Source organism: Lipotes vexillifer, unplaced genomic scaffold (genome assembly GCF_000442215.2).
Source record: "Lipotes vexillifer unplaced genomic scaffold, Lipotes_vexillifer_v1.1 scaffold161, whole genome shotgun sequence".
NCBI lineage: Eukaryota > Metazoa > Chordata > Mammalia > Artiodactyla > Lipotidae > Lipotes > Lipotes vexillifer.
This window is the reverse complement of record NW_006779016.1, coordinates 799,203-823,615: the sequence shown is the minus strand read 5'-3', so window position 1 is coordinate 823,615 and position 24,413 is coordinate 799,203. Positions and strand designations below refer to the sequence as shown.

The 24,413-nt window shown below is 35.9% G+C and overlaps 1 protein-coding gene across 2 annotated transcripts in view; it reads right to left on the bottom strand.

The window, feature by feature from the left end:
• CFAP69 (cilia and flagella associated protein 69) overlaps positions 1-24,413 on the bottom strand; it is a 69,605-nt gene that overhangs the window by 43,205 nt on the left and 1,987 nt on the right. For both annotated transcript variants that reach the window (XM_007452052.1, XM_007452053.1), the window contains exons 2-5: positions 9,038-9,097; positions 7,074-7,139; positions 4,706-4,815; positions 1,940-2,016 (exon numbers count right to left, since the gene is read on the bottom strand). In XM_007452052.1, coding sequence (XP_007452114.1) covers positions 1,940-2,016; positions 4,706-4,815; positions 7,074-7,139; positions 9,038-9,097 — 313 coding nt within the window. The remainder of the gene's footprint in view (positions 1-1,939; positions 2,017-4,705; positions 4,816-7,073; positions 7,140-9,037; positions 9,098-24,413) is intronic.

Here is a 24,413-nt window from a genome sequence, read left to right as displayed (position 1 = left end):
GGGAAAGAGATAATTAGGTGTGCCTTGAAGACTTTTGTTTTGCATTAGGCTTTGCATAATGTTTATCTCTGGGGGTAGCCAGTGGGTGGGGAAACAAGCAGACAGAAGGAGGGAGCATGTAGGAAAGGCTCACCCTAGCTTGAGAAGATCTATCAGCAAAAGCTAGCACTTAAAAAAATAGATAGGTTCAAGATTATTCTCTTAATTTTTTTGGACCCATCCTTTGAAGTTGAAAACTCACTATGTTTTGAAAAAAATTAGGCAACAGGAACAACAAAACTTTTCCAATAAAACTATCCAAACATTCAAGTTTATGGGAAATTCTAAGGTTTCTCGTCTGCTTCACCACACTTTTAGTTCCTGTAGGTTTAGATCATCTCTCATAGTTTCCTGTTTATAATCTCAGGGCAGAGTATCAACTTTTTCCTTCATATGTTTCCAGAATCCTGCTCTTAATTCGGAAATACCTATCATTTAGAAGAAAAAGTAATATAATTTACTAGTACGTAGTAGAAACTGGAAGTTACTAAAAATGAATAGCCTTTATTCAAAACTTTGTACTACAAACAATTATTTTAGTTTAAACTCATGGTTCCAGCAATTAAAAAAATGAGGGACAGAGCAGCAGTACTTACGGTAAGTAATCAGTGAAAGGAGTTCATCTTAAGCTAAGAGTTCATACTGCCCTCAAATGAGACAGTAATATGTTCTGTAGGCAGGCATTCAGCAAAGAGTAGACTGACACAGTAAAAAAAGCTCCATGTATTTATTATACAAATGCATATTTACAAATAATAAGGGCAACAGAGATTTTTTAAATGTTATCAACCAAACCTACACTTTTTATCTGTTAATACTATCATATCCTCTTCTAGGTTGGCTTCTCACTGTAAATTTCCATTGATGAGAGATTCACAGAATTAAAGTTTCCCTTTAGTTTCTAGTCTTCCTGCTCCTTAAGGTCATCTTACTTAACTCCCCATGTTTATTCTAATTTCCTTGATACCTTCACCCACTTTAGGCCATAATAATTCCTCCTAAAGTATCTACAGTTGAAGATTATGAAATTTATTTAGACATAAAAGTGTTAGTGTCTATGTTATAAATTTTAAATGCCTTTTACTTATATTAGTTTCTATCATCTTTCAGTATGGAGTATAATGCTGGGAACATAACTATTCAGTAAATATTTATTTTTAATTTGTTAGGCCATTTGTGTATCTTTTATTTCTCCTGTACAAAGACCTAAATTAATAAGCATAAATTTAATGTGGGATTTGTTTTGGGAACATGCTGTTATGTCTCAGGGGCTGATTCAAGGAGCTATAGTGTTTGATCTCATTTCTAAAAAATTATTATTTTCTTTCTCTAGAAAACTGAGCAATAACCCAAATATGAAAACTGCTTATAATATTTTTCATATTTTTGTATACAAAAACACAGGCATCGTTATGTATATTATACTAAAGCTCCCAATATCCCACCATTTTATGATTTTATTTAAGACTTTAAATTATTTAATGAACAATTTGTCCCTTGCTAAACTGTTAGAATTGCTAACAATTCCATCAATCAGTTAGGTTCAAGCAATGATTAGAGTCCAAAGATGAAAATATTTTTGTGATTACTGAAAGAGAGGAACACATACTTCTGATTTACAAAAAAAAAAAAGTCACCAAACATTTCATCAAACTAAATATATAACATCAAGACAAATAAGTGCAAATAAGTATCTTCCAGTCCTTAAAATTAAGGAACAAAAAATCCTGTTGGTATCATGAAACACCTGAGTAGAAGATAATACAAAAAACGTCACCAAGCACACTGTGATTAATTCCCAACAAGAAAAGAGCCTAGATTTGGAGAAGAAGTATCCTTAGTAAAACTTTGTGCAAGAGCTATTTCCTTCTTGTCAGTAGGGCCTATCATCTCAACTCACCCAGAAGTGCAACTGAATTAGCAGTATCTTCAGCATATGTTATTTCATCCGATACTTTCTTTTTCAAAAATGGCAAGCTTCAATAAGAATGAAGAATATGTGAGTTACGTTTAATGAAGTCCTTAATTGAAGCATGGTTTGCAAAGCAGAGGAAAATTTCTTTTCTAAAGATTAAAATGAGGATAAGTATCCTGTTTCTTTAGCCCTGGAGAATTAACAACTACCAAAAATATTTCTGTGTTTCTAACCAGTTGACCAAAACAAAATAAAACAAAATAAAATAGGTTTATAAAAATGAAGAGACATGGACATACAAGGCAAGGGTTAAGAAAGCCATCTTGCAACACTACATAAATAAAAAACTTAAGAATCTTCTTTCTCTCTGAGGGCAAAATAATACTAGATTATACCTGTACTATTAAAATTAGGAAGACATTGGAAAATCTGATACAAATCACAGATCTAGTCTCACCTATAACTTAAAGGCTGTTCAAGGGCTTTTTCTGAAGTTTTTGAAACTCCAGTTAATAGATCAATGGTCTATTTGTTCTTAAAGGTCAGTGACTTTTTCCTTATTAATTGGATCAGTTACAAATATACTTTTGAAATAACAAATATACTTTTTGAGACACTAAAGAATTTAACAAATATTAATTATATTAGAATTACATTTCACAGCTAATATAACCAAAGTTATCTGAAAATAATTTATTCACAAATCATAAAAGATAGGACACTCGAACCTAGGTCATAAGTCTAAGTGTCAGAGGAGAGAGAAAAGTCACTTCCTAAACAAAAAATATAAACTATTTCAGCATTTCAGGAGTTCAAAATTTGAACTTTGTATCCTATTTAAAGATATTTAATATATCTTATATATAGGACTTTAAATTCATGTTTTTCAAGAAAAATTAACCAAATAGTTGAAAAACAGCACTTGGAACTATCACATGTGGATGTATACAGGTCAACTGGAATTAAAAGATATTTCAAGGGCAAGTTATGAAAAGGAATATTTTATAAATACCATAGAGGTTCATTTCTGGTGTTTGTTAGAATTTTTCATTTGAAATAAATAACTTAATTACTTGATATCCAGCTCATTGTTGAATCTCTAAAGTGAAGAACTATAAAACGAATTGTTCTTGTCCTCAAATTTTTTCCTTTTTTACCAAAGGAAACAACCTAAAAGATAAAGCATCAGAAGAGTTTTCCACCAAAAAGGTTATGGAAAAAAATAAGCATTATACTTCTGATGCACTGAGAAAAACATATTACTTAGAGGCCAAAACAGAAGGGTTTGATTTTATTTTTTAATTTTCTGTTTTTTTCTCTCATAAGTGTCCTGAAAAGAGAATCAAGTGAGGGTGTGGTGTGGAAAAATGCACGACGAAAGTAGAAATTAGGAAAGTAAAAAAAAAAAAAAGATGTAATTATTAAATATGAAGGAAAGTGAAGAGTGCATTTCAAAAGATTTCTCATATTATGCAATGAAACATTCAGTCACAGCTTTCATAGAGAACCAATTCGCTCCGGACGCGCAGGCCCAGCGGCCATGGCTCATGGGCCCAGCCGCTCTGTGGCATGTGGGATCTTCCCGGATCGGGGCACAAACCCGTGTCCCCTGCATCGGCAGGCGGACTCTCAACCACTGCGCCACCAGGGAAGCCCGAGAACCAATTCTTGGTGGAGCTCTGTAGGAGTACTGATGTTGAAAGTAATGCTTCCAAATCTGGTGTTCTAAGACTTGCATAGCCTCAAAACCTGAAAGTGTTTTACATAATATTATCTCACATCAATATAACAATAATTTCCAGTTAGTACATTACAGTTCCTTGAGAGCATCAGAGCAATAATTTATTTCTTTATTTTTCATGGTCTCTATTAAAAAGTAAGGTGTGGTAAGGGCATTCAATAAATTTTTTTGAACATCTATTCAGATAACAAAATTTTAAATGTAATTAGTTACAAAATTGCAAATATTATTGCTACTAAATCTAAAAGTGAGAGATAAACCAACCACATATACATAGTCCTACTAATACTATTATTTATATATTAAAAGAAACTCACTATTTAAAAAGTAAATTGGTAGAAAGGTTTAGAAGGTTAAATTGTCAGAAAAGTTTATTCCTTGTTTAAGAAATTTCCTCTACCATATTATATTGAAAACCAAAAACATATATTTTAATATACATCTTGATTAGCCACTATGTGGCTAGTTCCCCCAAATGGTTGAAGAAAAAATAGTACAGAGGATGGAATATATAAATTTTATAATTCTGATCTCTAATTTACATTTTGAAAAAAATATGCCAAAAATAATTTGGTGATAAATCATTCTTTATTCAAATTTGGAAGATCAAATAAAACATTTTGACTCTCATGTCTTTGAGAGTCAAATTTCTTAGAGAGATAGAAAAAAAACTAGGCAGAAACTATTAAGTATTGTCCATAAATTTTCTTAAGGATTCTCTAAAAATATTATTTCTTTGTTTTATCTCACATTTATCATTCACTTGAGAGCAATTTATTATGAGAAAACATTTGAATATACTTACAGTTTAATCTCTTGTGGTCAGCAATCTCAGACTACAATAAAATGTACTACCTTTGAGATACCAGCTGCTGGAATCAAATGATTAAGTGAAGTGTCCTGAGTTCTGTATCACTTTGCTATACCATAATGCATAATATTTTTGTAAGACAAAATAAAACAGAAAATACTGCATGCTAATATAAAACAAAGTTAAAAAAAAAACTTACCCACATAATTTTAGGATATTACATGCAGGTTCTATAAAATGGGGCTTTTTAAAAATTTTTCCTGCACACAGATTCAGAATTTTAAATATCTGTGCTAAATCCCTTAGGGGCTTTAATATTTTTAGTTAAGAAATAAAATTAAGATTTTTATTAAAATATCCTTTACAGCACTTCTGTCAAGAAAAGTCTATAGAATTCCATCTATTTTGTTAAATGTGGTTTAATTATACTGATTTTGAAATCTAAAGAGGAAAACAGAACCATGTTTTTTTAAGGAATATTATTTAATTTTTGTCTCAGTAACCTCTTATTCAAAATATTTTTTTCTCTTCTCACCACATCTTTAGAATTTGACTACCAACTACTACACCACATATTCAGTTGAACAATAACTTATTATTGGCAATGAGTAATAACACTTTGAAAAAAAACTAACTTAATGGCTCAATTATATCCTTCATCTCCACCCACATACAAAACATATATTGCTCGGGAATAAGCAACCCAAACCTACCTTACGTTTCTGCGTTATTTTATTAACATTACTCAGGTGTGTGCTCTTGTTTTTAAGGTTTAAATTGGTTGAAAATTTTATTTAAGACTAGTTTATGAAAGCAAAATGTACCCTCTCTAGATCTTCAGGTAAAAGCACCTTTTATTTGACCTATTTAAAACACCCAGTTGGTACATAAACAAATTTCACATTTTTTGTTTTGTTTTGTTTTTTAATACAGTTAAGGGGACATGGTAGCTGTGACTTGCACTTTTTGATTGAATCTGATCACTTCTAATCTCTAGGAGCTTCTTAGAAAAAGATAGGAGAGCTGGATGTATTAGAAATACAAACCTCTGTTAACTTCCTAGAGAAATGATCAAGATACCTCTCTAACTTATCTTTGCTTTATGTGGTTATAACCTCTAAACCCAGCCTACTAAAGGCATTCAGAAACAGTCATTTGCCACCAACTCTCTAGCCTGAAGAAGAAAAAATAATGGAGGTGTTGAGTTATTGGGTTAAGATAAGAAATCACTTGCTAGTAGACTTTCTTGGCTACCAGTAAACAATGCTTGATATTGACAAGCCCTCAGGTGACTGACTGAACAAATCCATATAAAACAAGGCTAAAATAAGGTGAGAAAAGAGATAAAATTATAAGGCACCATTTCCCTGAATCGGAGCCTTAAGACATTTTGAAATCTTGGAACAAGCTAATATTAGAGACTGCTGTCTTCTTGGGACCAGACTGGACAACTATTAGAGATTAGTTAGAGCAATACTACTGTTAAGTGTGGTCTGTGGACCATACCAGTTCTGGAATTGTATGTTACCAGTTTGTGGAAAAATAACTGCAGAAAGTGAGTTTCTTGTGACAATTTCATTGCATTTTACAATAGCATATATATGCAAAGGATAAAAAAAAGAAACAACCCCCAAGAGCAAACTGGTTCTTAATCACAGATAGTTTTGAGACACACTGGTTTCTACATACTCTGATCAGGGTGGTAACTTCATTGAGGATAACATATTTATAGAATGTTTTACAGATTATCAAGAACTTGCTCATACATCATCTAGTCTTCCTAGCGACCTCATGAGGGGCTGTTATCCTTATTTTATAAGGGTGGAAAAGTTAAGAAGCTTATCAACAGTGCAAATACTCAAGTAAACTGGTAGAAACAAGACTTTGACTTGGCCCTGCTAACTACATAAACTGTCTCTCTGAGTCTATAGAAACTGACACTATCGGCACAGTTAATATTGCATTATACTGTTTCTTCAAATTTATGTTCTCTGATAAAAATATAATTTTGTAAAAATCACAAAATGTTAGATATTTTCTGTGGTAAACAGAATAATGGCCTGTCCTAATCCCTACAACTTGTGACTGTTATCTTCCTTACATGGCAAAGGGACTTTTCAGATGTGACTAAGTTAAAAGCCTTGACATGGGAAAGTTATCCGAGGTTATACAAGTAGGCCCAATGTAATCACAGAATCCTTATAAGGAAAGGAGAGGCAGGAGAGGGCCAGAGAAGGAGATATGATGACAGAAGTAGAGGTGAGAGTGATGTTACTTCAAGGAAGGGCCCAGGAAGCCTAGGAATGCAGGCTGCCTCTAGAAGCTGGCAAAGGCAAGGAAATGGATTCTCCCCTAGAGCCTTCAGAAAGAACCAGCCCTGGCAACAATACCTTGCCTTTAGCCCAGTGAGACCTCCAGAACTGTAAAACAAAAAATTTATGTGGTTTTAAGGCACTAAGTTTGTGGTAATTTGTTACAGCAACAATAGGAAGCTAATGCGTTTTCTAATAAAAATTTTCCCATTTCAGGATAAACAAAACAGACATACACATATATGTAAAGGATACAAGTCCATTCTGATAACACTGCACCACTTTCTTGACAGATTTAAGTTGTTTTTCTTCTAAATCATCCTAAAACAAATTATCTATTTTAGTTCTTTTGTGTTATTAATTCTGTTGAGATTTAAAATTTTTTCCTTAGTGTAAAAAGAGAGTAGACATGTTATCAAGTAATTCTTAAATTACTAAATTATAATGTAAGCATTAAAAATGTTTCATAAATAAACTACCATTTATATTTGAATAAGAAATTGCAAATTAAAACTAGGTTAATATAAAAGCAGTAATTGTTTCCAGAAATAATATTAACAATACTGAAGTATGTTGAGCATTTTTCTATGCCATGTACCATTTAGGCAAGGTATATACATATCATTTCATTAATCTTCAAAATAACCCTATTAGGAGGTACTTTTATTATCCTTTTTTTTGGAATACGAAACTCAAGCTGAAACACTACGTAATTACCCAAATCACACAGCTAATAAACGGTGATATAAGAGGTCAAATTTGACAATCTGACTCCAGAAATTGTATTTTTAACCTCTAAAATATACCCAATGTAATGGCTCAAAGTAAACATCTTCAGCCAATTAAAACAAAACAAAACAAAGCAAAGCAAAACTCTGTATACTGAAGCATTTTCATGACTGAATCACTTCTGTTCTCTCTCTTTTTTTTTTTTTTTTTTTTTTTTTTTTTGCGGTACGCGGGCCTCTCACTGTTGTGGCCTCTCCGGTTGTGGAGCACAGGCTCCGTACGCATAGGCTCAGCAGCCATGGCTCACGGGCCCAGCCGCTCTGCAGCATGTGGGATCTTCCCGGACCGGGGCACGAACCCGTGTACGCTGCCTCGGCAGGCGGACTCTCAACCACTGTGCCACCAGGGAAGCCCCCACTTCTGTTCTTTTAACCTTCTTAAATTGTTTGTGAGAAACTGTGGCGCATATATATATATATATAATATATATATATATATATTATATATATCTGTGTATATATATATATCTGTGTATATATACATATGTATGAACACATATATATACATACACACACACACACACATACATATTTTACCTACCCTTATTTCACAGCTAGTAGGAGCTCTATGTAGTTGGGTTTCCTTTTTTAAGAACTGCAGATATATTCACAATTAAAAATAACTTTCACAATAATCATAGCCAACAAAAGATAAATTATTCTTATAAAGTCATTATTCTTAATGTGTTTTTTTCTTCTTTCTATGTAAAAATGTAGAGACTAAAAAATGTTAAAACAATGACTAAAGTTTTGCACCTGCTAATCACAGGACATTGTTTTGATCTGCTATACCATGGTCAGCCCATTTCCCACTTACTGAAAGTATGCAATCTTCATCCTGTAGTAATTTTATAGTGTATACTGGCTTTTTAGGCATTCAGTCAATTCTTGGGTAACATCAGGAGAGTGTCATATAAACATGTATGCATATGCATTTATTATCCTTTCTCCCAATGCCTAAACTTCAATTTTGAGTCTTGCATCTTTATTTCCATTACATTCTGTATAAGAGATCTCTCAAAATAAATAACTTATGACTGGATATGAGTATGTACATATCCTGATTTCTTATCAGGAAATTTTTAAGTACTACATCATGATACACTTTTTCTACCCTTGTGCCCATATCCTACTTGGTAATAAGCTATGAACAGAGGCTAGATTAGTCTTTCTTTACTCTTATGATTTCTTCTGTTTATATCCACCATGGATTTGTCCATCCCATGTAATCAAATCTATTCTTTTCCAGCCTCCCTACCAGGTTAAATATATTCATACTAAATTTAAATAGTTCTTCAAGATGAGACATATACTATTTGAAATGTTTTCAACAAAAGGAGAGAAATGAGACATATTTAGGGGAATACATGTTACCTTTCAGGGAAATCACAGTTTCTAAGTGAAATAGAGAAATTTTCTCTCAAAGCTTACTTTACCAGTCTCTTCGAGGAGTTTGATGACACGATTTAGGTCCATAGGCTTGAAAACACCCTAAAAAACATAAAACTCATAGTATTCTATGTCATGAGAAACAAGAAATCACATCAAACACACTATTTTTATATGGCATTATCTCTTAGCAACTTAAAAATATCTTATGACAAAAAGATACTAAGGGATAATGAAAAGCAGATGAGACATAGGAGTAAATAAATTTTGGAGTGAACCCCCTCCCCAAACCTCTTGAATTCTAGTATTACCTTACAATCTTTTTTTTTTGCATTTTATTTTTCTTTATTATTATTATTTTAACATCTTTATTGGAGTATAATTGCTTTACAATGGTGTGTTAGTTGCTGCTTTATAACAAATGAATCAGCTATACATATACTATATCCCCATATCTCCTTCCTCTTGCATCTACCTCCCACCTTCATATCTTACAATCTTAATGTCTTTAAATTTCTTAGTCCCGAAAGGCCCAAGAGAGCACCTGGAATAATAGCACTTCCATGCTTTGGAAAATAAAACGATCTCATTCATACGTATTACATATCTCATGCATACACATTACACTGAGTTTGCTTATGCAGATATACATAAGACTAGCTTCCAAACTACAGGTAGGCGATCGCCTTCTTGAACCAGGTATCCCCTCTCCCAGCAGTCTTACATCACCCATAGTAGAAAACAGGAACTGCCAAGTTCTACAGAGTTTACATCTTAAATATTTCCTGAGCCCACCCCACCTTTTTTTTTTAAAATTATTATTGGAGTATGGTTGCTTTACAATGTTGTGTTAGTTTCTACTGTACAACAAAGTGAATCAGTTATACATATACATATATCCACTCGTTTTTAGATTTCCTTCCCATTTAGGTCACCACAGAGCACTGAGTTCCCTGTGCTATACAGTAGGTTCTCATTAGTTATTTATTTTATATATAGTCATGTATATATGTCAATCCCAATCTCCCAATTCATCCCACCCTTCCCCTTCCCCCCTTGGTAACCATAAGTTTGCTTTTTACATCTGTGACTCTATTTTTGCTTTGCAAATAAGTTCATCTGCACCATTTTTCTAGATTCCACATACAGTTTAAGTGATATTATATGATATTCGTCTTTCTCTTTCTGACTTACTTCACCCTGTATGACAATCTCTAGGTCCATCCATGTCTTCACAAATGGCATTATTTCATTCCTTTCATGGCTGAGTAATATTCCATTGTATATATATGTACCACATCTTCTTTATCCATTCCTCTGTCAATGGAAATTTAGGTTGCTTCCATGTCCTGGCTATTGTAAATAGTGCTGCAATGAACATTGGGGTGCATGCATCCTTTCAAATTATGATTTTCTCCAGATATATGCCCAGGAGTGGGATTGCTGGGTCATATGGTAGCTCTCCTTTTAGTTTTTTAAGGAACCTCCATAGTGGCTGTACCAATTTACATTCCTACCAACAGTGTAGGAGGGTTCCCTTTTCTCCACACCCTCTCCAGCATTTATTGTTTGTAGATTTTTTGATGATGGCCATTCTGACTGGTGTGAGGCGATACCTCATTGTAGTTTTGATTTGCATTTCTCTAATAATTAGTGATGTTGAGCACCTTTTCATATGTTTTTTGGCCATCTGTATGTATTCTTTGGAGAAATGTCTATTTAGGTCTTCCGCCCACTTTATGACGGGGTTGTTTGTTTTTTTGATATTGAGCTGCATGTGCTGTTTGTATATTTTGGAGATGAATCCCTTGTCAGTTGCTTTGTTTGAAAATATTTTCTCCCATTCTAAGGGTTGTTTTTTCATTTTGTTTATCGTTTCCTTTGCTGTGCAAAAGCTTTTAAGTTTAATTAGGTTCTATTTGTTTATTGTTCTTTTTATTTTCATTACTCTAGGCAGTGGATTGAGAAAGATCTTGCTGTGATTTATGTCAAAGAGTGTTCTGCCTATGTTTTCCTCTAAGAGTTTTATAGTATCTGGCCCACTCCATCTTAGTGATTTATTCAGTTCTCATTTCTCACTCAGTTTTGAAGGTTTCCTGCTGTTTGTTCTCCCCGCCGCTAGTCTTGCACCCTTACAGTTCTACCCTCTGATGAGAACAATAAAACTCAAATCTGAACACAACACATCTAAATCATTCAATGACTCTCCACTAATGCCTTTCACCCCCTCCTCTGTTTTCATTATGTTGTTACAATCCTATCTGTCTCCTTGGTTAACCTCCCCAGGTCCTTCAAGACACAGTTCAGGTGTCACCTTCCCAAGGGAGGAAAAAGGGTACAACAAATGTCCCTCCTGAGTACTCCCATAGCACCTTGAATGTATATCCATCACAGTTCCCATCACCTTATTCTAAAATGGTTTACATCCTTATCCCCTATCCCAAAGTTTACTTTGAGGGAAGACTTTTGTTTTCTGGCATCCCCAGCACCAAACACTGGGTGTAACATATATAAGTTATTTGTAGGTAAATGGGGAAGGAAATAGAAGGTGTTATCCAAAGTTTAAGTACATATGATAGTACAGAAATGTCGAAATTCTAAATGCAGTTTTGGCTATATTTATCTTGGGGATTAATGCTTTGCTGCATGGCATTTTCTTTAATTCAAATGTTATATCAATACTGCTCACTCCTATTAGAAGGGTTAAGCTATCCCAGTCTCTTTTCTTTGCTTCTTCCCATCTCTCCTGCTTTCATACTTATTTCTACTTTAAAATAACTGTTTGAAAAGATGATGTAATGATGATATAAAAAATATTCAAAAAGAAAAAAATCTTATTATCATCAAAATACATTTTTATTTTTATTATTTTCTGCTTTATATATGTATTTTAATTTTATTTTCTGTTTTTGTTTATATGTATAAATACCTTACATAATTTCACTTAGTGTTAACACTATTGTATAGTCTGATTTTTAAATCTATATACATACTGTTCCATATTTCTACATAGTCACCTTTCTACACAGTCATTATTCCATTGCCTCTTAGGGCTAGAATTTCCTTTCCTTTCACAATTACAAACTCACACGTTCTGATCTCAAGAAATGTCTTTCAAAACCAATTTTCAGTTAAGTGTTCTAACATTAAGTCTGCAGAATAAGTATCTGAGTTTATTTACTCAATATGATTTTTACTTCAAAAATTAACAATCAAAAAGGATTTACTCCCATAATTGCTGGGTGGGTGACTTGCAGACTGGAGAATACTTATACCACAGAAGTCCACCCACTGGAGTGAAGGTTCTGAGCCCCCACGTCAGGCTTCCCAACCTGGGGGTCTGGCAATGGGAGGAGGAATTCCTAGAGAATCAGACTTTGAAACCTAGTGGGAACTGACTGCAGGATTTCAACAGGACTGGGGGAAAAAGAGACTCCACTCTTGGAGGGCACAAAGTATTGTGCACATCAGTACCCAGGGGAAGGAGCAGTGACCCCAGGGGAGACTGAACCAGACCTACCTGCTAGTGTCAGAGGGTCTCTTGCAGAGGCAGGGGGTGGCTGTGGCTCACCGTGGGGACAAGGACACTGTCAGCAGAAGTTCTGGGAAGTACTCCTTGGCATGAGCCCTCCCAGAGTCTGTCATTAGCCCCACAAAAGAGCCCAGGTAGGCTCCAGTGTTGGGTTACCTCAGGCCAAACAACCATCAGGGAGGGAACCCAGCCCCACCCATCAACAGTCAAGTGGATTAAAGTTTTACTGAGCTCTTCCCACCAGAGCAACAGTCAGCTCTACCCACCACCAGTCCCTCCCATCAGGAAACTTACACAAGCCTCTTAGAGAGCCTCATCCACCAGAGGGCAGACAGCAGAAGCAAGAAGAACTACAATCCTGCAGCATGCGGAACAAAAACCACATTCACAGAAAGATAGACAATATGAAAAGGCTGAGAGCTATGTACCAGATGAAGGAACAAAATAAAACCCCAGAAAAACAACTAAATGAAGTAGAGATAGGCAACATTCCAGAAAAAGAATTCAGAATAATGATAGTGAAGATGATCCAGGACCTCGGAAAAAGAATGGAGGCAAAGATCGAGAAGATGCAAGAAATGTTTAACAAAGACCTAGAGGAATTAAAGAACAAACAAACAGAGATGAGCAATACAATAACTGAAATGAAAACTACACTAGAAGGAATCAATAGCAGAATAACTGAGGCAGAAGAACGGATAAGTGACCTGGAAGACAGGTGGAATTCACTGCTGTGGAACAGAATAAAGAAAAAAGAATGAAAAGAAAGGAAGACAGCCTAAGAGACCTCTGGGGCAACATTAAACACAACAACATCCGCATTATAGGGGTCCCAGAAGGAGAAGAGAGGGAGAAAGGACCCGAGAAAATATTTGAAGAGATTATAGTCTAAAACTTCCCTAACATGGGAAAGGAAATAGCCACCCAAGTCCAGGAAGCGCAGCGAGTCCCATACAGGATAAATCCAAGGAGAAACATGAGGAGACACATAGTAATCAAACTGGCAAAAATTAAAGACAAAAATTATTGAAAGCAGCAAGGGAAAAACAACAAATAACATACAAGGGAACTCCCATAAGGTGAACAGCTGATTTCTCAGCAGAAACTGTACAAGCCACAAGGGAGTGGCATGATATACTTAAAGTGATGAAAGGGAAGAACCTACAACCAACATTACTCTACCTGGCAAGGATCTCATTCAGATTCGTTGGAGAAATCAAAAGCTTTACAGAAAAGCAAAAGCTAAGAGAATTGAGCACCACCAAACCAGCTCTTAAACAAATGCTCAAGGAACTTCTCTAAGTGGGAAACACAAGAAAAGAAAATGACCTACAAAAAGAAATCCAAAACAATTAAGAAAATGGTCATAGGAACATACATATTGATAATTACCTTAAACGTGAATGGATTAAATGCCCCAACCAAAAGACACAGGCTTGCTGAATGGATACAAAAACAAGACCCACCGGTTTGCAGGGCAGAAGTTGAGACACAGATGTAGAGAACAGACATATGGACACCAAGGGGGGAAAACTGCGGTGGGGTGGGGATGGTGATGTGCTGAATTGGGCGATTGGGATTCACATGTATACACTGATGTGTATAAAACTGATGACTAATAAGAACCTGCAGTATAAAAAAACAAACGAACAAAACAACTAAACTTTCATTGGGTTATTTGCATGGAAATATGTTAATATAAATGTTTCAGACATTACATGAAATTTTTAAAAATCTTATATGTTCTGGTATAATGTTATAAGTCATAATTCTAATTATTACTTTAAAATGTATATCTCAGAAATAACTAAATTTCCTTGTCAATTGCATTATTATGAACTTTCATCAAATCTTTATCTGTGGTCATTTTTAAGTCTTTTGTCATTTACAGACAGTTCTGGGTGTACTCTGATGCTTTTGCAAATATGTTCTTATAAAAGGGTTTCATCTTCAAGGAATTCATGGAAAAGACTGACAAGTACAGGTTTCTGGTAACTGTACTGCTGAACTGAATGAATAAGCATTTTCAGAATTCTAATGGAAAACTGATGAACTCATAAGATTACTAACAAAAGATCAAGATGAAAAAAAAGTTAATTACATGGGATTGAGTGAACTGATGAGGATGATTATAATTTTTGTGACTTATTGTATGAATAAAAAAAAAATCCCACAAGGACTCAGAGGCAAAAAATATACAAATCAATTTTCACTGCAAAGTAAAGGAGCTGTTACAGTGGAGTGTTACTGGACTGATTGTCAATATTATGACATAGTATCAGTGTGTTCTGTGTTTGGTAGTTGCAATCACTGTTGCTTTTGTTGTGGTCATCCATTTACAATGCTTGGTGTCAGTCTATTTATCTCTTGTAAAAATAAAATACAGTGTGTGTGTGTGAAAAAAAACATTAATTAATTAATAAATTAATTAACCCTACCAAAAAAATACCAGACCCATATATATGCTGTCTACAAGAGAGCCACTTCAGACCTAGGGACACATACAGACTGAAAGCGAGGGGATGGAAAAAGATATTCCATGCAAATGGAAATCAAAAAAAAGCTGGAGTAGCTATACTCATATCAGATAAAATAGACTTTAAAATAAAGATTGTTACAAGAGACAAGGAAGAACACTACATAAGGATCAAGGGATCAATCCAAGAAGATATAACAATTATAAATATATATGCACCCAACATAGGAGCATCTCAATACATAAGGCAACTGCTAACAGCTATAAAAGAGGAAATCGACAGTAACACAATAATAGTGGGGGATTTTAACACCTCACTTACAACAATGGACAGATCACCAAAATGAAAATAAATAAACACAAGCTTTAAATGACACAATAGACCAGATAGATTTAATTGATATTTATAGGACACTCCATCCAAAAACAGCAGATTACACTTTCTTCTCAAGTGTGCACGGAACTAGAGGATACATCACATCTTGGGTCACAAATCAAGCCTCAGTAAATTTAAGAAAATTGAAATCATATCAAGCATCTTTTCTGACCACACGCTATGAGATTAGAAATGAATTACAGGGAAAAAAACATAAAAAACACAAACACATGGAGGCTAAACAATATGTTACTAAATAACCAAGAGATCACTGAAGAAATCAAAGAGGACATCAAAAAATACCTAGAGACAAATGACAATGAAAACACGATGATCCAAAACCTATGGGATGCAGCAAAAGCAGTTCTAAGAGGGAAGTTTATAGCTATACAAGCCTACCTCAAGAAACAAGAAAAATCTCAAATAAACAAACTAACTTTACATCTAAACGAACTAGAGAAAGAAGAACAAACAAAACCCAAAGTTAGCAGAAGGAAAGAAATCATAAAGATCAGAGCAGAAATAAATGAAATAGAGACTAGAAATAGAGACAAAGAAAACAATAGCAAAGATCAATAAAACTAAAAGCTGGTTCTTTGAGAAGATAAACAAAATTGATAAACCATTAGCTAGACTCATCAAGAAAAACAGGTAGAGGACTCAAATCAATAAAATTAGAAATGAAAAAGGAGAAGCTACAACAGACACTGCAGAAATACAAAGCATCCTAAGAGACTACTACAAGCAACTCTATGCCAATAAAATGGACAACCTGGAAGAAATGGACAAATTCTTAGAAAGGTATAACCTTCCAAGACTGAACCAGGAAGAAATAGAAAATATGAACAGACCAATCATAAGTAATGAAATTGAAACTGAGATTAACAATCTTCCAACAAACAAAAGTCCAGGACCAGATGGCTTCACAGGTGAATTCTATCAAACATTTGGAGAAGAGCTAACACCCATCCTTCTCAAACTCTCCCAAAAAATTGCAGAGGAAGGAACATTTCCAAACTCATTCTATGAGGCCACCATCATGCTGATACCAAAACCAGACAAAGATACTACAAAAAAGGAAAATTACAGACCAATATCATTGATAAATATAGATGCAAATATCCTCAACAAAATACTAGCAAACAGAATCCAACAACACATTAAAAGGATCATACACCACGATCAAGTGGGATTTATCCCAGGGATGCAAGGATTCTTCAATATACGCAAATCATTCAATATGATACACCATATTAACAAACTGAAGAATAAAAACCATAAGATCATCTCAATAGATGCAGAAAAAGCTTTTGACAAAATTAAACACCAATTTATGATAAAAACTCTCCAGAAAGTGGGCATAGAGGGAACCTACCTCAACATAATAAAGGCCATATACAACAAATCCACAGCAAACATCATTCTCAATGGTGAAAAACTGAAAGCATTTCCTCTAAGATCTGGAACAAGACAAGGATGTCCACTCTCACCACTATTATTCAACATAGTTTTGGAAGTCCTAGCCACAGCAATGAGAGAAGAAAAAGAAAGAAAAGGAATCCAAATTGGAGAAGAAGAAGTAAAACTGTCACTGTTTGCTGATGCCATGACACTATACATAGAGAATCCTAAAGATGCCACCAGAAAACTGCTAGAGCTAATCAATGAATTTGGTAAAGTAGCAGGATACAAAATTAGTGCACAGAAATCTCTTACATATACACTAATGATGAAAAATCTGAAAGAGAAATTAAGGAAACACTCCCATTTACCATTGCAACAAAAAGAATAAAATACCTAGGAATAAACCTACCTAGGGAGACAAAAGACCTGTATGCAGAAAACTATAAGACACTGATGAAAGGAGTTAAAGAGGATACCAACAGATGGAGAGATATACCATGTTCTTGGATTGGAAGAATCAATATTGTGAAAATGACTATACTCCCCAAAGCAATCTACAGATTCAATGCAATCCCTTTCAAATTACCAATGGCATTTTTTATGGAACTAGAACAAATAACCTTAAAATTTGTATAGAGACACAAAAGACCCCAAATAGCCAAAGCAGTCTTGAGGGAAAAAATCGGAGCTGGAGGAATCAGACTCCGTGACTTCAGACTATACTAGAAAGCTACAGTAATCAAGACAATATGGTACTGGCACAAAAATAGCAACACAGATCAATGGAACAAGATAGAAAGCCCAGAGAGAAACCCATGCACCTATGGTCAACTAATCTATGACAAAGGAGGCAAAGATATACAATGGAGAAAAGACAGTCTCTTCAATAAGTGGTGCTGGATAAACTGGACAGCTACATGTAAAAGAATGAAATTAGAACACTCCCTAACACCATACACAAAAATAAACTCAAAATGGATTCAAGACCTAAATATAAGACTGGACACTATAAAACTCTTAGAGGAAAATGTAGGAAGAACACTATTTGACATAAACCACAGCAAGATCTTTTGGAAATAAAAACAAAAATAAACAAATAGGACCTAAAGAAACTTCAAAGCTTTTACACAGCAAAGGAAACCATAAACAAGACAAAAAGACAACCCTCAGAATGGGAGAAAATATTTGCAAGTGAATCAGCAGACAAAGGATTAATCTCCAAAATATATAAATAGCTCATGCAGCTTGATATTAAAAAAACAACAACCCAATCCAAAAATGGGCAGAAGACCTAAATAGACATTTCTCCAAAGAAGACATACAGATGGCCAAGAAGCACATGAAAAGCTGCTCAACGTCAATAATTATTAGAGAAATGCAAATCAAAACTACAATGAGGTATCACCTCACGTTAGAATGGGCATCATCAGAAAATCTACAAACAACAAATGCTGGAGAGGGTGTGGAGAAAAGGGAACCCTCTTGCACTGTTGGTGGGAATGTAAATTGATACAGCCACTATGGAGAACAGTATGGAGGTTCCTTAAAAAACTAAAAATAGAATTACCATATGACCCAGCAATCCCACTACTGGGCATATACCCAGAGAAAACCATAATTCAAAAAGACACATGCACCCCAATGTTCATTGCAGCACTATTTACAATAGCCAGGTCATGGAAGCAACCTAAATGCCCATCGACAGACGAATGAATAAAGAAGTTGTGGTACATATACACAATGGAATATTACTCAGCCATAAAAAGGAACAAAGTTGAGTCATTTGTTGAGATGTGGATGGATCTAGAGACTGTCATACAAAGTGAAGTAAGTCAGAAAGAGAAAAACAAATATCATATATTAACGCATGTATGTGGAACCTAGAAAAATGGTACAGATAAAACGGTTTGCAGGGCAGAAGTTGACACAAAGAGGTAGAGAACAAATGTATGGACACCAAGTGGGGAAAACCGTAGTGGGGTGGGGATGGTGGTGTGCTGAATTGGGTGATTGGGATTGACATGTATACACTGATGTGTATAAAATTGATGACTAATAAGAGCCTGCTGTATAAAAAAAAAAAGAAAAAAAAGGATTTACTATATACTTATTTATCCTTGGTATTATGATTACCATTAAAATTGTTACATCTTACTATTAAATTGTTTAAATTATTAAATTTACTGTTACAACATTTTTTGATAAATAGAATTTTGCCTTTTAAGGTTTTGGAATTTAACAGTGCCATCTGCAACTACCTCAGTTTTCCTTTTTCTTCCTGTGTTCTCAGAGAAATAAATATATATAGTGAGTTTTTATTTTCTGATTTTCTGCAATATTGGCTTTGAGGGTTGTAAAAGATATTGAAATGTCAGAGCAAAAAAAATCTTTTTAATACCTGTATGTATTTTCAGAATTTTTTCCCCCAAATGAGCAGGTATAAGTTTTCCAAGAAAAAGTGTATAAAGATTAAAGCATAGATTTATCTTGTATTATCTCTAAATTTATTTTATATTACTACTTCATGTTACCCTGTGTTTTACTTGCATGGCACATATTATATTTTTAAGATTTCTCCCTCTCTCCCTCCCTCCCTTAGCCTTTTCCTCCTTCTATAAATAGTTATAAGCAGCTTCGACATTTCAGAAACTGTGCTAGGTGTGGGGAATGCATTGCCCTGACTTCAAGTACCTATCAATCTGGCTGATAGGTGTGCTCTGGAACTATATAGAGGGGGACAGAATGGTATGGGGAGGGGGGATGGGAATGGGATGGGAATCTGGGACAGCTTCTGGAAGAAGTAATCTTCAAGCAGAGGTGAGACTGAGTAGGATTTGCGAGATGAACTGAAGGTTTGAGAGATGGAGCAAAGGAAGTAGCACGTGTGAAGGCCTGGAGACAAGAGAAAACATGGCGTTTACAGGACTGGTGAGACATTCAGTAGGTTGGAGAAGATAGTTCAGAGGATAGTAGCTACAGATGATGCTGATAAGGTAAGTAGAGGTCAAATCATGAATAATAATAATGATGATAATAACAATAATGGTGATAGCTAAAACTTATTAGACAAAGTCTATTTCTAGGTACAGCTGTAAGCACTAAATGAATTAACTAACTGAATTCTATGAGGTAGATACTATTATTAACCCCATTTTACAGAGGGCCTTGTATACTATGCTAATGATCATCAGAAGCTATTGAATGGTTTGAGAGACTGGATATAAAAACAGACAAAGGCCAGACTATATCTAGCAACAGAACTCTGTCCTACAACCTCTGTAGCAACCAACCTGGGGAGTCAAACCACAACTTCTGCAGCAATTGGCTCAGAAAAGTCAGTATCTGGTCAATGATTGTCAGATTCCCTATTTTTTACCCCAATTTGTCACTCAGAGCCAACCAGAAAAAGACAAGTATGCTTCCCAAATCAATCACACAAGTTGCCTTGCTTCTAGCTAGCTCACTTCCAGCTTCCCCAAGGCAACAGCCTCCAACCAGAGCAATACAGAAGCCTCCCTTTTATTCACTGTAAAGCTCCCCTGCCTGCCTTGGGAGTCTCTGCTAAATGTAAGCAATGCTGGCAGATTCTCTTTCTATAGCAAGCTCTGAACAGCAAGCCCCTGTTCGTTCTCACTAGGGTGGTCTTCATTGATTTCCACAGGTTTTAACCAGAGGAAGGTAACAATAAAAAAGATAATTCTGTCTGCTGAGACTGAACTGGAAAGATCTAGACTGGAGGTGGGAGACCAGTCTGTGATTTCAGGCCTTGACTAAGGCAGTGGCAATCGGGGTACACAACAATGAATGGAATGAAAAGCATCAAGGAGGCAGAATCAGCAGGACCTTATGAGTGATTTGATTTGGTGGGAAAGAAAAGGAAAAGGTAAGGCGGACGGACAGGCTTGAGGAATTACATAAGTGGTTGGCACCATTTGCTGGGAGGGAGAAGCTTGTGTTGAGGCTGGAGATGAGTTAAATTTGGGGCAGAGATTTCTAAGTCACAGGCTTAAAGTAATAATTGGAACAGTCTGGGTAAATGAGATCACACAGGCAGCGTGTAGAAGAGAGAACATACGGATGTAAAAATAAAAATAATTGCTGTTATTATCATCATAAGATGTTTATGGAGAAACTGTAAAAACATTTAACAAAACCTTTTAAGATCAAAAGCTTAATAAACTGCTTTGAAGAAACTAGACCTCCACTTACGTCAAGTTATAGAATGAACTTATTTTCTCACTTTACCAGGAACATTTCAAAGGGGGAAAGTCCTGCTCCTTTGATACTTAGTTATAGGGAAAGGATCTAACATTTATTGTGGTCTATTTATGTGTCTGGTGCTTTATATCTTAATTAATTCTCAAATATATCATATGAAGATAGATTATCCCTGTTGAAACTGAGGCCCTGATATCTAACTTGTTAAGGTCACATAGCTAGTATATGGGCTAGCAGGGCTGTCTGATGCAGAAACACTGGTTCTTTGCACCTTCATTCTCTGCCTGACTTCTCAGCTGACCACAGAGGCTACTTCTAGCAATTACTCCAAAGCAGGGGTAGGCAATTTAAGGACACAGTCCATGGCAGTATTACAGATAGTGGCAGGATATGACATCAACTAGCAGATTGTGCAGGTTCTCAGAGGGAAAGCAAATTTGGGCAAGGAAGATCAGCCATGATACTACGCAAGTGAAAAAAAAAACTAATCGCAATCATATTTATTCTACAAATATTACTGTGTGCCTCCATTGTGTCATTGTTCTAAGTGCTGAAGATATGGTATTGAATAAACACAAAAAAACTCCTGCTTTTATAAAGAATTGATATCCTTTGGGGGAGACAATAAGTTATATAGTGTATTGCAAGATAATGCTCTGGAGAAACGGGAGTAGAAAGTGCTAGGATGCTTAAGCAGTGGTCAGCAAAAGACTCACAGAGTGGGTAAAATTTCAGCAGTCTTGAAGGAGGTAAGAGAACAAGCCATGGATAAGAAGGGGAAAACTTCCAGGCAGTGGGCATAGCAAGTGCAGAGGCCCTTAGGCAGGGTACATCTGGCATGGTTGAGGAGATGCTAGGAGGCCAGTGTGGCTGGAACACAGAAGGCTTTATCAGCTACTAATGAGGACTTAAATTTCTACTCTGAACTCAGAGTTGAGAGGGGAGGGACACACAAGTATTAAGATCTATGTTCTACACTTAAGGAGAGGGAGAGACAAAACAAGACAAATGAAATAGTAACAAACATAAAACAACTGATAATTAGGTGAGAAACTATGAGACTCAGACCAAGGACTACACCCATTTATGAGAAGGTCTGTGAGAGTGAAAATGAATGGGAAGTATGTCCTATTGGGGGTTACTTTATGGTGGAGAGGTAGGATCTGAAGGTAGAGTAAGATTTAAATTCAGAAAAGAGGGGAGGGCATTCATTCAATACATATTTAATATCCCCTCCTGTGTAGCAGGTGTTGTGCTGGGTGCTACTGGGGGATAATAGGGGACATTACAGAAAAAAAACAGAGAAGGTTTCTGCCCTCATGGAGGTGGCACTAAGCAGAGTACATGGTACAGATAAAGTACCGACTATACATTGGGAAACCTCACAAACAGGACAAGAAGTGGACCTGAGGCACTTTGAGGATGGCAGACCCCTTAGATACCATCTAGTTCAGTGGTTCTGAGGCTAAAAATCACTTAAAGGATTATGATTAAGTAAATCTAGGGAAGGACCCAGCTATGTACAGGGTTTTTTTTAAGAAAGCTCCTCAGATGACTGTGACGGTCACCCAAGTTTGGGGAACACTCATCTAGTACAGGCTTGTTTTACAGAAAAGGGAACAGGTTTAGAGAGTTGAGTGATCTGGTCAATGTAATGATATTAAGTGAGGGAAGCAATATGGAGCTACTGCAGAAGCCTGAAAGAAAGAACAGGCGGGACTCAGAGGTAGCAAGGAGGATGGTAAAGTGGTGTTTATGGAGAATGGAGTGGGAAGAGAGGAAGAGGTGAGACCCAAAGGATGTGACATTAATCCAGGATTGACTGAGGCATTGTGGTGACAGGAAAGGAGAGCAAGTAGTTCTTTTAAAGCCCCATTTGGTACCATATCATCTGACCTGGCAGGGGGAGGGTTGGAATTTTTATTGTTGTTGTTATTGTTTACTTTGTTTTATAATCTGAGTCCATGTAAAACCATCTCCTATGGCTTTCCAGGAGTTAGCTGCTGTGAAACTGTCACACTGTACATACCATACTGCAGCTATGATACACTAAGTGTTGCTACTCTGAGTGGAAAATGGAGTCCTTCAACCAATAGCAATGGCATCACCTGAAAACCTGTTAGAAAAGCAGAATCCAGGGCTCCACCCAGACCTACAGGATTAGAATCTATACCGTTTAATAAGTTCCCCAGGTGCTCCAAATGCACATTAAATTTTGAATAATCACTACTCCAAAGGGCTTCTGATTCTTTATAATAAGAGGAACAACATTAAAATAAATAGGAAATAGATAAAGGGTGAACAATTTGTGATTTCTCAAGCATATGATGAAGCTGGCTTAATGGATTGAGGTAGACTCCACATTCTCACTTTTAGCTACTAGGATATACTGTACTGTCACTGTAGGAAGAGGAGGAGGCTGCAAATATGGAAAGGTTTGAAAAGATCGGAAACATTTAGAGTTCCAAGGCAGAGGTCTATAAAGGTTATCATTTTAAGTGGCAAAGAGCACTAGACTCCACTCCCAGTAAAGAAACTGAGTAACTCTCAGTTACCTTCTCGTGGCCTTAGGGTCCTCATTTGTAAAAACAACCACAAACAAAACCCAGGAAGGCTTAGAGACCATTTCTCCCAGCTCTTTATTCGATTTCCTTTCTTTTGGTAGAAACTGCCTTTTTCTTCAGTACTATAAAAAATGTTAATATCCCTAGAAGCAGTTATTAGCAGGGTAGGAACTTTAATTAATACAAACTGATTTCTTCCTGGAGGAGAAACCTAGGCCCTGTAAGAAGAGGCAGTAATGAAAGAGGAAAAGAAAGGGAAAGGGAAGGGAGAAAATAAACACACATATACACAGGTATACTTGTTCTGCATTATTTGATACATTGTGGACTATTTTGGCAACAGCCCGTTAAAAGTATTTCCCCTTTTTTCTTCTTTTTAACCAACTCTTGCCTGCTTCCTATAACCTTGAGACCCCACCCCTTCTTTTTTTCTTAATACCAAGTAAAGGAATAATGACAGCCATCAGATACCAAATTCACCTACTTGTCAGTTTTGCCCCATGCCTGGGAGAGCAGCAGTAGTGTTGAGCCCCCTTGCAGCCTTCGGAGTGAAGGGACAGCTATTGTTCCTCAAAATTATCTGCACCTGGATTGGAATACTTCCACAAACCCGATTAGGTAAATTCCCCTAACAGCTGCTCCTCCTCATGCACAAGTGTTGTTTCTCTGAGGGTTGAATGTCTGGCCATCTTCAGAGAGCGCAACCCTACTCCCACCATAGAAGAGGTTCCCAGTCAACTAGCCTCTCCTAAGGAACTCTCCAAGCCTCCATGATGTGGACGCAGGAGACAAGGTTCCTGACGCAGCCTGAGACTTGTGAAGCCTCCGCAGGGATTCCCCTAATAGCC